The 12,536-nt window shown below is 45.8% G+C and overlaps 1 protein-coding gene across 2 annotated transcripts in view; it reads right to left on the bottom strand.

The window, feature by feature from the left end:
* Positions 1–12,536, bottom strand: part of LOC144828316 (uromodulin-like) — a 597,246-nt gene that overhangs the window by 303,681 nt on the left and 281,029 nt on the right. For both annotated transcript variants that reach the window (XM_078686406.1, XM_078686405.1), the window contains exon 3: positions 12,083–12,199. In XM_078686406.1, the coding sequence (XP_078542532.1) occupies positions 12,083–12,185 (103 nt within the window). In that variant the 5' untranslated portion in view covers positions 12,186–12,199. The remainder of the gene's footprint in view (positions 1–12,082; positions 12,200–12,536) is intronic.

Consider the following 12,536-nt stretch of genomic DNA (forward strand, 5'->3'; position numbering starts at 1 on the left):
GCCCAGGGATCAGCTGCATAAAGGTCATGGTCCAGGGCACAGCTGCATAAGGGGCATGGTCCAGGGAGTAGCTGCATAAAGGTCATGGTCCAGGGCACAGCTGCATAAGGGGCATGGTCCAGGGAGTAGCTGCATAAGGGCATGGCCCAGGGAGCAGCTGCATAAGGGGCATGGTCCAGGGAGTAGCTGCATAAGGGCATGGCCCAGGGAGCAGCTGCATAAGGGGCATGGACCAGGGCACAGCTGCATAAGGGGCATGGTCCAGGGCACAGCTGCATCAGAGACCAGTAAGCATCTGTTCGTGAAGCAAGAATGTAGCAGCTTCCGAGATCCGAGACCCTAATATTTTGGCTGATATCTATTCCTATTTATTTGTAATTTATAAAGCTTCAAAGTTGTATCGAGCAGACCAGAATCTTGGATTCTTCAGAAAAGCTGTTTTGGTGGTTGCTTCACTCATTGGCGATCTGCAGGGGCTGGTGGATAAAGGTGAAATCAAGGCCCTTGTTTCATTGGATCTCTTAGCAGCCTGCTATTGACAATGTTACTCTGCTCACCAGAACCAGCAATGCGGTTATGTCTGGGAGCGTACTCATATAGCTGGTGTCTTTGTGATCAGCCATCACCAAATTGTCATGCTACCACCTTTTAACCCCTTCCATGCTGATGACGGCCCCCAGCCGTCATGGCACACAGTGCTCGTGTGCTGATGACGGCTGGGGGCCGTCATGACCACGCCTGCGATCGGAATGTCCAGCACAGGAGCGGAATTCCGGCCGCGGGGAAGGGGTTAATTCTTAGCCGAGAGCTGTTGATTGTGGTGTGCAGCAGGTTTCCATTCTTTCCCCTTCCTATACCAGACTGCTGTTGCTCCTTCTCAACCAGATGAGTGTGCACTTTGACCCCTATGCTAACGAGACCCAGGTGATCTTTGGGCAGTCCTGAGGGTTCTCCATCTTCTCCAATATGGCACAATATTCCCTTGGTGTGTTGGTGGATGTCAGAGAATTGTATGGAAATAAACACCTCAAAAGTATAACTATTGATCTGTCTAGCTGGAATTTGTTGTGAGAAAGTGCCCTCTTTCTGCATGGTATGCCCCCACGTTTTGCTGAATTGCTGATGTTCCTTGACTAAGTGTGCCCTGGGCTCCTGCTAATCAGGTACCCTGGGCCAATGTTCCTTCCCTAAAATTGCATTGAAACCTAAAACCCAATTGGCATCCCTGGCCACAGGTAGGCCCCTGGTAAATGGAGCCATAGGTACCCAGGGCACTGTGACCAGGGAAGGACCCTAAGGGCTGCAGCACTTATTGTGCCACCCTCAGAGGCCCTGCACCTTTTCACCCACACACTGCCTGTGAAGAGTTGACATGGCACATATTCATGTGTTCCATGCCTACAACCCACTGCCCTGGCCTAGATCAGCCACCCCTCCAGCTGGGTGCACTATGCCAGGGTTGAGGGTACAGGTGCATGAGCCCTGTACCCCTACAGTGCCCAAGTCCATTCTTGGGCATTGTAAATGCAGTGCTGCCATTAAGAGTATATGGTGCTGGGAGTTTGTCATTACGAACTCCACAAGACCATAATGGCTACACTGAAAACTGGGAAGTTTGGTATCAAACTTCTCAGCACATTAAACCCACACTGATGCCAATGATTTGTAAAAGGCACGACAGAGGGCGTCTTAGAGATGCCCCCTGAAACTCGACCACCTTCTAGTGTCCCAACTGAGTGGCTGCTTAGGCTGCCATCAACAGACATGTTTCTGGACCCCTGGGTCGAGAGGCTGCTGCTCTCTGGGCCTGAAACAATGCACATCCTTGGACAAGGTGCCAAGCCTCCTCCCCCAGGATGGGCAGGGTTCACAAAGGGGAAGCTTCAAAGGAATGCCGCCTTTATGAGCTTCCCCAGACCCCTTGCTCCTTTCAGCAACTGGTCCCCACTGGTTCTGCCCCTGACTTTGGGCTGGAGAACCAGCAGGAAAAACAAGTGAGGGAAAGAGGTGTGCCCTCCTCTGCCAACACCATCCCTCGGATGGGGAAGGCGAGGAGAAGCACAACTCAGAGTCCCCGCCATCTTTAGGATGAGGGGACCCAACCAACCAGGGACAGGCTCATGTCTCCTACCACTGGAGGGTGGCACAATAGGGGGTGAACCCATCCCAGGGAAGGGACCCAATGGTCCCTGCCCTCTACCTACCTGTAACGCCCCTAAATCTAGTATTTAGGGGGCACCTTGCTTCCTCAGATCCAGAAACAACAAGAAAGAAGTGAAGAAGAATGACAGAAGAACCGTGCAGAGCTAACAAGAGGACAACGCCCACAGACTCGGCCCCAGCCCTACAGGCCTGCCTCACCTCAACGGTGCTCCTGCAAAATCACGGTGTGTCCTGCAGCCAGCAACCTCAAAAACCTCGGAGAACCTGCCTGCCTTCACTTTCATAGATTGCTTCTCCTGTGAACACCGGATTTGTTCAACTGCAGCCTCTGGCAACAGCCGGAAACCGCGAGTCCAGCCCACTCTGCACCCACCGAACCCGGCCCGCACTTGAGTCGAAAAACACCATGAGGAGGTCACCCCGGTATAACGGTATATAGGTGGCGTTAGAAGGGAATCCGCCGTTTGGGAGATATTTGTCCTCATGGCATTCTACCAGCTTTTGTAGATCTTCAAACTCAATACGGCTTGCCAAGACAGGAATTTTTTTAAATACCTGCAAGTCCGAAGTTTTTTGAATACGCTGGGACCTGACCTAGATGCCCAATTTAGAAAATTCCCATTGATAGATCTCTTGGAGAAACGAACACCTATTGGGTTATTGTATTCTAATCTGATATCGTTACTGCCATCAGATCTAGAGCAATGCCAAGAGAAGTGGGCAAGTAAACTAAATTTAGAAGGGATAGATCTAACCCATTCTATAGTATTAGCAAACCAAGTTTTATTGACAGGTAGGATGCGGGCACAGCACTATATGTCTGTTTATGATATGTATTATACCCCTGGCAAAATCTTAAAATGGGGCACAGGAGCTGGAACCAAATGTAGCAGATGCGGGGCTTTTGCTGCAGATTCGCTTCATATGTTTTTTTCGTGCCCTAAATTGTTGGATTTTTTTACGGCTATTGAACACTTTCTGGCATTGTTAATTGGCATACCAATGTGTATTATTAGGGAACTAGTCTTGAGAGGAGCTTAGACAGAACCTGTCTTATCTACATCTAAAACAAAAACTGCTTTTGTATGTATTTGTATGGTGATTGTAAGAGCCTGTATTACGAAGGACTGGATTTCTCCGTACCCTCCTTCATTTCTTCCTTGGCGTGCAAGACTGCTGGCGATGTACAATCTAGAAAGCGCCATCTATAAGACTAAGGGGAGTAGGAAAAGGCTCTTTGGGGCAAGGCTGTGGGCCCCTGTGACTGAATGGATTTAAGCCACATTGTCTCCTCCACCTGATCTCTTTGTTTTTGTTTGGATTGGCTAATGTACATAATTTATTCTGACCCCATGTAAATGTACTTCATCTTTTTTCTTTTTCATGTATTTGTGATGCTTGTTTACTCCTTGCATAAAAGTTGCAAAAAAAAAAAGAGGAGGTCACCCCGGTGATCCTGTACCGAGATCCGGTGCCAACTAACCTGCCTCAAGCCTCCAGCCGATGCCTGTAGTCTAGATCTAGAAGGCCCCCCCTTACCGGTACCAGGAGCTGGTAAGAAGATCCAACCCCAGAAGACACCCCTGCACCCGACGCCCCACCGCCTTGTGTGCCCAAACCGATGGTGCCTAACCAACCCCTAACTTCCCAACTTACCTCTCGAAATGGTGGTCGCACCCAGAAGTCCTTTGTCTCCCTACCTGCAGTGCTTTTGCAAACCAGAGGTTCTCCATTGGAAACAACAGGGCTTCCGACCTCGAAACATCAACCTGCACCCAGCTGCCCTAGTGTCACTGGGGGGGTTTTGGTGCTAATTTGTTTCCCCATTTACCCTGAGATAAACCCTAGGAGCTTTGCTCCTACAGCCGTCTGGCCTGCTTGCTAGCAGCCACTAACTGGAGACCCCCAATCCTCCATAGGATAACATTGGGCCTCAACACTCTGCACCTGGCCACCCTAGTGCCGCTGAGGGAGTAAGAAGAGTGCATCACTGGGGGACCCCTGAGTCTAACCCCAGAACCTTATCCCCCACAGTCGATAACTTACCTTTGAATCGATAACCTGTTTTTCCTCTATACGACAACATTGACAATTTTCTCCCAAAAAGTTTCTAAGTGTAAAGTTTTGAAACCTAAAAATATTCTTAAAAAATCGCACGAATAACCAAAACATATTTACTTACTGATGTAACCGAAGATAAACAGCCAAGAATACCATTGGAATTGTTGAGGTTATTTATTATAAGTAACAGAGTAAAACTGGTGTTCCCATCAAAGGCTAAGAAGCAACTGACAGTCTAGAAACACGAGAGCACCAAGTTGCATCATGACATCAGTACAGTTAGAATGTTCCATTTAAAGTGAAATGCACACTATAACAAAATAAGAGAATACAACACTTACCTGTTTGCAGGAAATGTCTCAGTGCTGAATCTAGGTATCCAGCACTGAATTAGAAAAGTAATGTAAAAAGTAACACCTGTAATTTACTGAAAATGCCTATTCATTTCAATGTACTGTATTTGCTAAGTATTGCAACCTACTGTATCCCCTGTAAATCAAACAAAGTACAATTCCTATTGCATTTTCAAACTGTTCTACAATCAGAAATGTATTACTGTAAAGTATTTAATGCTTACCTGTGCCAGGCTTGCTTGGTACTAAAAATAAAACAGTATTGTTTTATACAAACACAATTGGCCTAGAATTCAGTTCCTGAGTGTGTGAATTCATTTGCTGACTGAGTGTGTACATCAAATGCTTAACACTGTCCTCTGATACTGCCGTACTGCTCGCCCAAGCTACCACTTTAGAGAGTAAGGTTCTATCTAACTTTAACCTCTGCCTACCTCTGGGGACACTTAGAGGCATATCTACGAGGGCTTTAACTCCGCTTTATCGGCTTACAAAGCCAAAAAAGGGGAGATAAAACTACCACCCTATTTACAAGAGGGTGCTAACATGCATAATCGCATGTTAGAACCCTTTTTCCCAATTCCTCCCTTTGCCACTCTAATGAGATGCAAAGTGGGCGTCACTGGGCATACCCCGGATGGACTTCCTTGCAAATATCGCTGATGTTCACATCGCAATATTTACAAGGCTGCCCCAGCATTTTAGCACACGTTAGTTTTTGGAGAAAACTACAGTTTTCTCAAAAAACTAACGTCTGCTAAAATGCAGACTCACCTATCCCTAACATTGGGATGGATTCTTCTGATACGACCCTGTGGGTCGTATCAGCAAGGTTATCGCCGTTTTGCAAGGAACAACGCTGGAAAACTAGAGATGTTCCCTGCAAAACGGCAATGACCTCGCTATCTCTGGAATTTTTATCGCCCTGGAGTAACACGTTGTTGATAACGCGCTACGATAAATTCCAGAGATAGCCTGCGACAATAAAATTATCGCTAAGCAAGGCCAGCAATAATTATCGCTGGCCGTTGATAATATGCCCCCTGGACTCTCTACACACTATACCTCATGTTGGTGTAGTATATATAGAGCCAGTTTCCTACATTTTTCACATTAGATTATTGCTTGGCCACTCGCTATTGGTTCTTGCCCCTCTTCGTCCTCAGCACCTCGGCACTTGGGACTCATGCTTAGCTCTAGCTTGTTCCTTGAAGCACAGTCTGTCAAGATAGCCGGTTCCTGTTATTTTCAGTTGTAAACTCTACAGCACATCCTGCCTTTGGTTGATAGAAAGGTTTATGTCTCTGTAATTGTTACATTTGTTTAATCTCACTGAGATTATCAGAAAGCCATTCATTTAACTTCCCAAACATTTTTTCAATCACCTTTATCTTGTTCAAGACACAGATGCCAGGCTTCTTTGTAAGGTGGAAAGAAGACAGAGTGTCCCCCTCGTCTTAAGACAACTCATTTGTCCTCCCACCCATATTAAAATATTGTTCAAATCAATGGTTTTTGAACATAAGGCCATTCTCCAAGGGTTTCTGGATTCCATTCCTCTTAGATTCAGGAGGTTACAAAGGTCAGAACCTCTTCCCTTTGTGAATGCACCTTCTCAGTGGCAGCAGTAAAAGGATGAAAGTCTCTGTCTCTTTCTGTACAATCTGAACAATTGCTCCTTTTGTTTTTGGATGATGGTGAAAGCCAACAGGTTCAGCACGGAGCAGCTGTGTTTTGTGTGTTCTGAACTTCAGAGTAGGAAGGCAATATAAACAACTGTGATGTAACGTAACATAACATAACATAACCCGGAGGCAGCCGCTTCAGGAACAGGATACAGGGAGAAGCTGAGAAGATGGTGTAGCGCCCCCTGCTGCCCTCACTGGACCACTCATTATTATTCTTCTGACAACATCCCATGGGACAGACCTTTACACAATATACCACTGTAAACTTAATAGGGAAAGCGACTGATGCCACAAACTCCTATTTCACTGAAATTAGTCATTTGTTTTCCTTACCAGGGTGTCATGATTCAGGTTTGGGTACACTCGCCCATCATCACTGACTTCCTCCAGGTCACTTCCTGCAGTTTTTTCTCCCTCAACTCCTTAGAGTGGAGTGCCACCATCACTCTTCCACCCATCTAAATTTGGGGAAGTCTATACCCTATAAACTGTCCCTCACAGTCAGTCTGACTATTTTCAGTCATAGGCAAATACTGCAGAAACGCAGAAGGCTCCCCCACAAATATAAATCCATTTATAATCAGCTTTGCGTCAGTTTCAAAACAGTAGTTTCGTCCATTATGGCCTCAGATCCTGCTGTTCAATTTCTTCAATGTTTCCGACAACATGAATGCCCAAGCAGCCATCTTGAATAATTCATGCAGCCATCTTGAACAGCCCTAGCAGCCATCTTGAACACTTCATGCAGCCATCTTGAATGACCCATGCTGTCTGTGACACCTTTAGGCAGTCCTGTCAGATAACAGGACAGTGTATGCTGAGTATTGCAAGTATAAATCTGGAATGCTAAATCTGAAACTACAAATCCCAGAACGCAAAGTGTGCTTGGCTTGAAAATTAATGCTGTCTACCTCACACATAATATGAATTCTTTTTTTCCATTGGTGTCTTGCATTTTGACTTACAAACCTACTGACATAAAACAATCCGGAAACAGAAAGAAAGCTTGTGCACCCAAAGATTGTTTAGAAAAAAACATGAATTACTTGCTCTCTCTCACAGACCACACAATTTATGCTCTCTCCTGACTTCCAGATATTGTCACATGGCCCACGGGGACACTGTCGTCTTCTCTAAGTTAGCATGAGCACGCTGTAGGCTGTCAGCTGCTTTCCACACTTTACCTCAAGTTTATTTTGCAAATTTCTCTTTTGCCGTTTTCACATGAGAACCTATGGCTGTGTTCACACTCTGCAGGTTCCTGGGATTTAGGGGGCTAGATACAATAGAAGTGGCGGAGTGAGGCGTTAGCCGTCATGGCTTAACGCCTCACTCCACCACTTCTGAAACACAAGGCTGCACCATATTTACAATGATATGGTGCAGCCTTGCGTTTCCCCCTGCGATGGAGCTTGCACCCTTGCACCATAGTGCAAGGGCGTCTGTGTGCAGGGGAGGATTGTTTATGTATAGGAAGGTGTCCCTTCCTGCACACAAACATTCCAGAAATGCCATTTTGTCACTTTCATGTGTGCTGATTAATGCAGCACACAAGCAAAATCACAAAATTGCATTTTTTTAAAGATTGTTTATGTACAGGAAGGGGGACCTTCCTGTACATAAACAATCGATGACATTTTGTTTTTCCATGTGTGCTGCACAAGGCAGCACACACTGAAAAAGTAAAAAAGAGGAGAAATAATGCATTCCTCTTCGTTTTGCTAACTTAAGACCAGGTTTTACCTGGTCTTAATGTTGGCGCTGCCTCCTATGTACGCTGCCCTTGTACATAGGGGGCAGTGTCAAAATTAATAGGTGTTGCGGTGGAACGCCTACCGCAACATTCGCTGCCCACCCCTTTCATGCTAACCATAGTGTGAAAGGGGGCCTTATTTACAAGGCAACGTTAAGCCCCTATCGCCTCCAAAACGTCAATAAAAGTGACGTTGTGATGGCGATAGGGGCTTGTACGTATGCCCATAATCTGAACATTTGTGGGCAAGGTTGATCAACAATGGCCCTTGTTTTTTAGTTCTGGTCAGGCCCTAGCACCTAGACAAAACAGACCAGTGAAGCTGTTGTTTGGAAATACGTACTTTGGTCTTATTGGAATACACAAATAGGTAGCACACACTTGGAGCGGGACCTTTCCAGGGAGAAGAGCAAAACAGCACCTGTGATGTAGATCTACCATCTACAGACTGCAGATAACACCCAGAGTTCCTCTGATATATAATCATTCTGCTTCTATACAAGGGGAGAGAGGTTAGGCTATACTGTATTTTCATAATGACAGCTCCCTTCATGATTCATAGACTAATTGCTATGCTTACCATATTTGTGTTATGCATTTTCTTGCTTATTGTGGTACATATACTGCACATTAGAGCCCGTTAATTAAAATAAAAAATGTAAACGTATTCTTGTCTCTGTCGGATCTTATTGTGGAGAAGTACAAAAGTGCGAGCGAAAGAGTGTGTCTTGCAACCGCGATTCCTGAGAGAGTCTGGAGCCTTGTGTTTTGGGGTGTCTAATCATTTGTTTCTCTGTGAGTGAGAAGGAAAGCAAGTGAGACCCTATAGCTAATCGCTCCTTGGTACTAAGGTGGTAGGATGACTCAGTCCCTATTCACTAAGGTCTCATATTCCTACGCATAGTTCTGTGTTCATGCAGAATCCCTGCAACATGGCACATTTGGTCTGGTACATATTCACAAGACCCCTGAATAGCGCTTGTACTTATCCACAATACCCTCTCACCAGTTCCCGGAGAAGTCTGTGGAGGGGGGCTCCGCATCCTGTATTTGTAAGATACACCTATTTCTGTGGGTTATTCAAGCTTGAAGTTTAAATGGTTTTTCGACCCGTTTGCACTACTATTTTATTGGCTCTTTTCACTTTTACATGGCACAACCGGTCGCTATACCGACGCATAGCCGGGCAACGGTTACAAATTAATTCTCTCAGCACGGGATCCCTAATGCGGGGGCTTCCTTTATTCTCATAGTTGAAGCAGATCCAGCATGCCGCTTCGAAGTGTTTTATTCTCGGGTTATATTAGACCTGGCATCATTGGCGTGGGTCTCCCCTGCATGTTTGTGCCTTTGCCTCTTTTGTTTTTTCACTATGCTGGCCTAGATGCTTTGGGCACTTTGCCACTGCTGTTCAGTGCCAAAGTGCAAGTGCTCACTTTGTAAATTACTGTTATGGATTGGTGTTTCCATGATTGGCTATTTGATTTACTAGCCAGTCCCTAGTACAGTGTACCATGTGTGCCGAGGGCCTGTCAATCAAATGCTGCTAAGGAGCTTGCAGTACTGATTGTGCCACCCACATAAGTAGCCTGTAAATGTAACTATGGCCTGCCATTGCAGAGCCTGTATGCAGTCTGGTACCGCCATCTCGACTTGACAAGTGCACCCACTTGCCAGGATCTACCTACATATCAGTCACCCCTAAGGTAGGCATAAGGTACCCCTGTGGGCAGGGTGAAGTGTATGTGAAAGGTATGACATGACCGGGTGTGTGTGGCATGTCCTGATAGTGAATTTCTGCCAATTTTGTTTTTTGACTATTGCAAGGCTACCTGTTACCAAAGGACAGAATGGGGAGTTTGCTTATAACATAACAAGGTAGGAAAATAAAATGTAGTATGCCTGGATTCAGAATGTTAAAATGCATCTTTTAGTGAGGGTGATTTTTACATTCTGTGTTTGAAAATACCACTTTTAGAAGGTAGGTATTTTCATGTCAGCCATCCAGTGTGCCTCTGCTTAATGTGTGTATTGCATGTCTGGCTTTTGGATGACAGAGGCTGGAGAGGGGCAGTGGCTCCAGAGGACCTGATTAGTCAGGGCTGGGTTGAATAGGCATGGGTTGCATTTAGAGTAGGGGGAGGAGATTTTCTTTCACCTGAATGGGCCTGGTCTGCCAAGGACAATGCTGTTACCACCTCCTGCCAAGAAGCTGCACCAGAGAGGACAGAAGCAGTTTGGACTGAGCCCAGGGATTCTCTGCCACTAGAGAACAAAGGGGTTTGTGATATAAATATTGGGGCCTAGACCCCAGAACTTTAGATCATTTGTGGGAATAAAGAGGAACCTTTGCCAAGGAAAAGAGGTGGAGAAGCTAGGGAAAGTTACTGTCCTTGTGCTGTTTGCTTTCTGGGGTTGGCCTGCAGTGGCTACTTCCTACCAAGGAAAGGAGAAAAGGACTTTGCTGTTTCCTTTTTACCCTGCTTTAAAGAAGATCTTCAAGCGCTTGCCTCCTGTTCTGAAGTTTCAGGGGCACAAATACTTCACCACCCTCTCCCCTGAACTTCTTTGCTGGGAGTTCTGACCTGCAAAGAGATGCCTGCTGTTGTTTTGGACCTCTAGAGACTGTTTTTTCTCTGGGACCTGGAAAAGTAATGCAACTTTAAAGAAGCGAGACACATCGCACCTGTTTCCGATGCATCACCAAAGAAATCGTCGCAGCTCCTGCCGCGGCTCGAGAAATCAGAGCACTCTGCATCGAGTGCACCAATCTCCGAAGTATGAGATGATCGCACCTAGTTCGACGCAAGGCCTGCTGTGCAACTGCAGGAGTTCATGCATTGTCCCGGATTGTCGCATCGCATTGAGATGCCTAGTTTGTTGTATCGTTGGGGGACGCAGTAAGAAACCGACGCATCACCTCCACACACAGTAAGAAACCGATGCATCACTTCCTCTTCGGTAAGGAACCGACGCAATACCTCCCCTGCGCTGCAGTAAGAACCGATGCATCACCTCCCCCGGAGCAAGGAACCGACGCATCATGTCCCTGAGTGTAAGGAACCAACGCATCACATTCCCTGTGGCCCGTTTTGTCTGTTTACGTGACGCATCCCAGGTACTTTGTGGGAAAAGTGTTGCATCTGCAATTTGCTTTGAACTGAACTATTTCTACCATCTGAAAGTCATATTTTTACTACTGTATTGTGGATTTGTGTCGTTTGGTCTTGTGTTGGTTTAGATAAGGATTACTTATTTTTCTAAACCAGTGTGGTGTCCATTTGCAGTGTTCTCACTGTATTACTGTAAGAGTTCACAAATGCTTTACACACTGCCTCTGAGATAAGCCTGTCTGCTCGTACCAAGCTACCAAGAAGGTGAGCAGGGATTATTTTAGAAGCGAATCCCCCTTACTCTGACTAGAAGCATGGGTCCCTATTTGGACAAAGGTACCTACCTCTGCCTACTAGCGACCCCCATTTCTAACATTGGTGGTCAGCAGTGAGAATCTGGACTTGCATTTGTGACTTACCTACAGTGATTGGTGTACACTACTAGTATAGTGCAGACTATAGAGTTTTTTTCCTTGGACTTTTTTTGCATCTTGAGAACTGCCAATTTTCACCATGAGTAAACCAGCATCACTTGAATCTGTGGATATTGAATTTGAAGAGGAGAGGGTTGTTACCTACACCGTGACAGAACTTAAAGCTGTCTGCAGAAAAATTTAAATCTCTGGGAGAGGCCTCACCAGAAAGGAGGAATACCAAAAGGCGCTGAGGGCCTGGTTAGAATCAAGGAATGCCAGTGAGCATACCGAGGAGCCTATGGTGGAGGGAGAGAATCGTGAGTTACTTGCCTTCTCTCACAGACCACACAATGTATGCTCTCTCCTCACTCAGAGAGAAACATGACAAAAAATAGCCCAGTATTCCTTTAAAGTCCTACAACAGTTTCTGCACAAGAAGTTGTGTTTTGAATATTAAACCCCCTCATGGATAGCACGAGGGCAGACATTGAGTTACCAATAAACCATTTAGCAGAAATCAAGACACACAGTGTACCTGTTGTTTCAAGCTGTGTGATGATCAAGGTGGTCGCAGCTGTTGTGTCCACAGAGCTTGTAGAGGGCAGTGTTGTAGCACTGCTTGGGAGGATCTCAATCATTCCGGTAGGCCCATCTGAAGTAAAATGTCAATAATGTTTTAAATCTTTAATGTCATTAAATGTGTAGATGTTTGACTATATTCATGACTCACCCCTCTAGGCACACCCCTCCCTCTTACTTACCGTCCCTCTTTCATTTTTATGCTTCTCCACCTGGAGACGGGCACAGATCTGTGAGCCTGCTGAGGTGAGATAGGATGTGGCCCTCTCTTGTCCACTGGCAGACTCACCTTACCCATCAGCAGGACCACAGCAAATACGTGATTTTGCAGCCACAATATTTTCTGCATAGATGTGGATTTGCCACATTTGCCACTTCTATCCATCATCTGCTGCATAATCTGCAGATTT

This window comes from Lissotriton helveticus, chromosome 4_1, assembly GCF_964261635.1.
Source record: "Lissotriton helveticus chromosome 4_1, aLisHel1.1, whole genome shotgun sequence".
Taxonomy (NCBI): domain Eukaryota; kingdom Metazoa; phylum Chordata; class Amphibia; order Caudata; family Salamandridae; genus Lissotriton; species Lissotriton helveticus.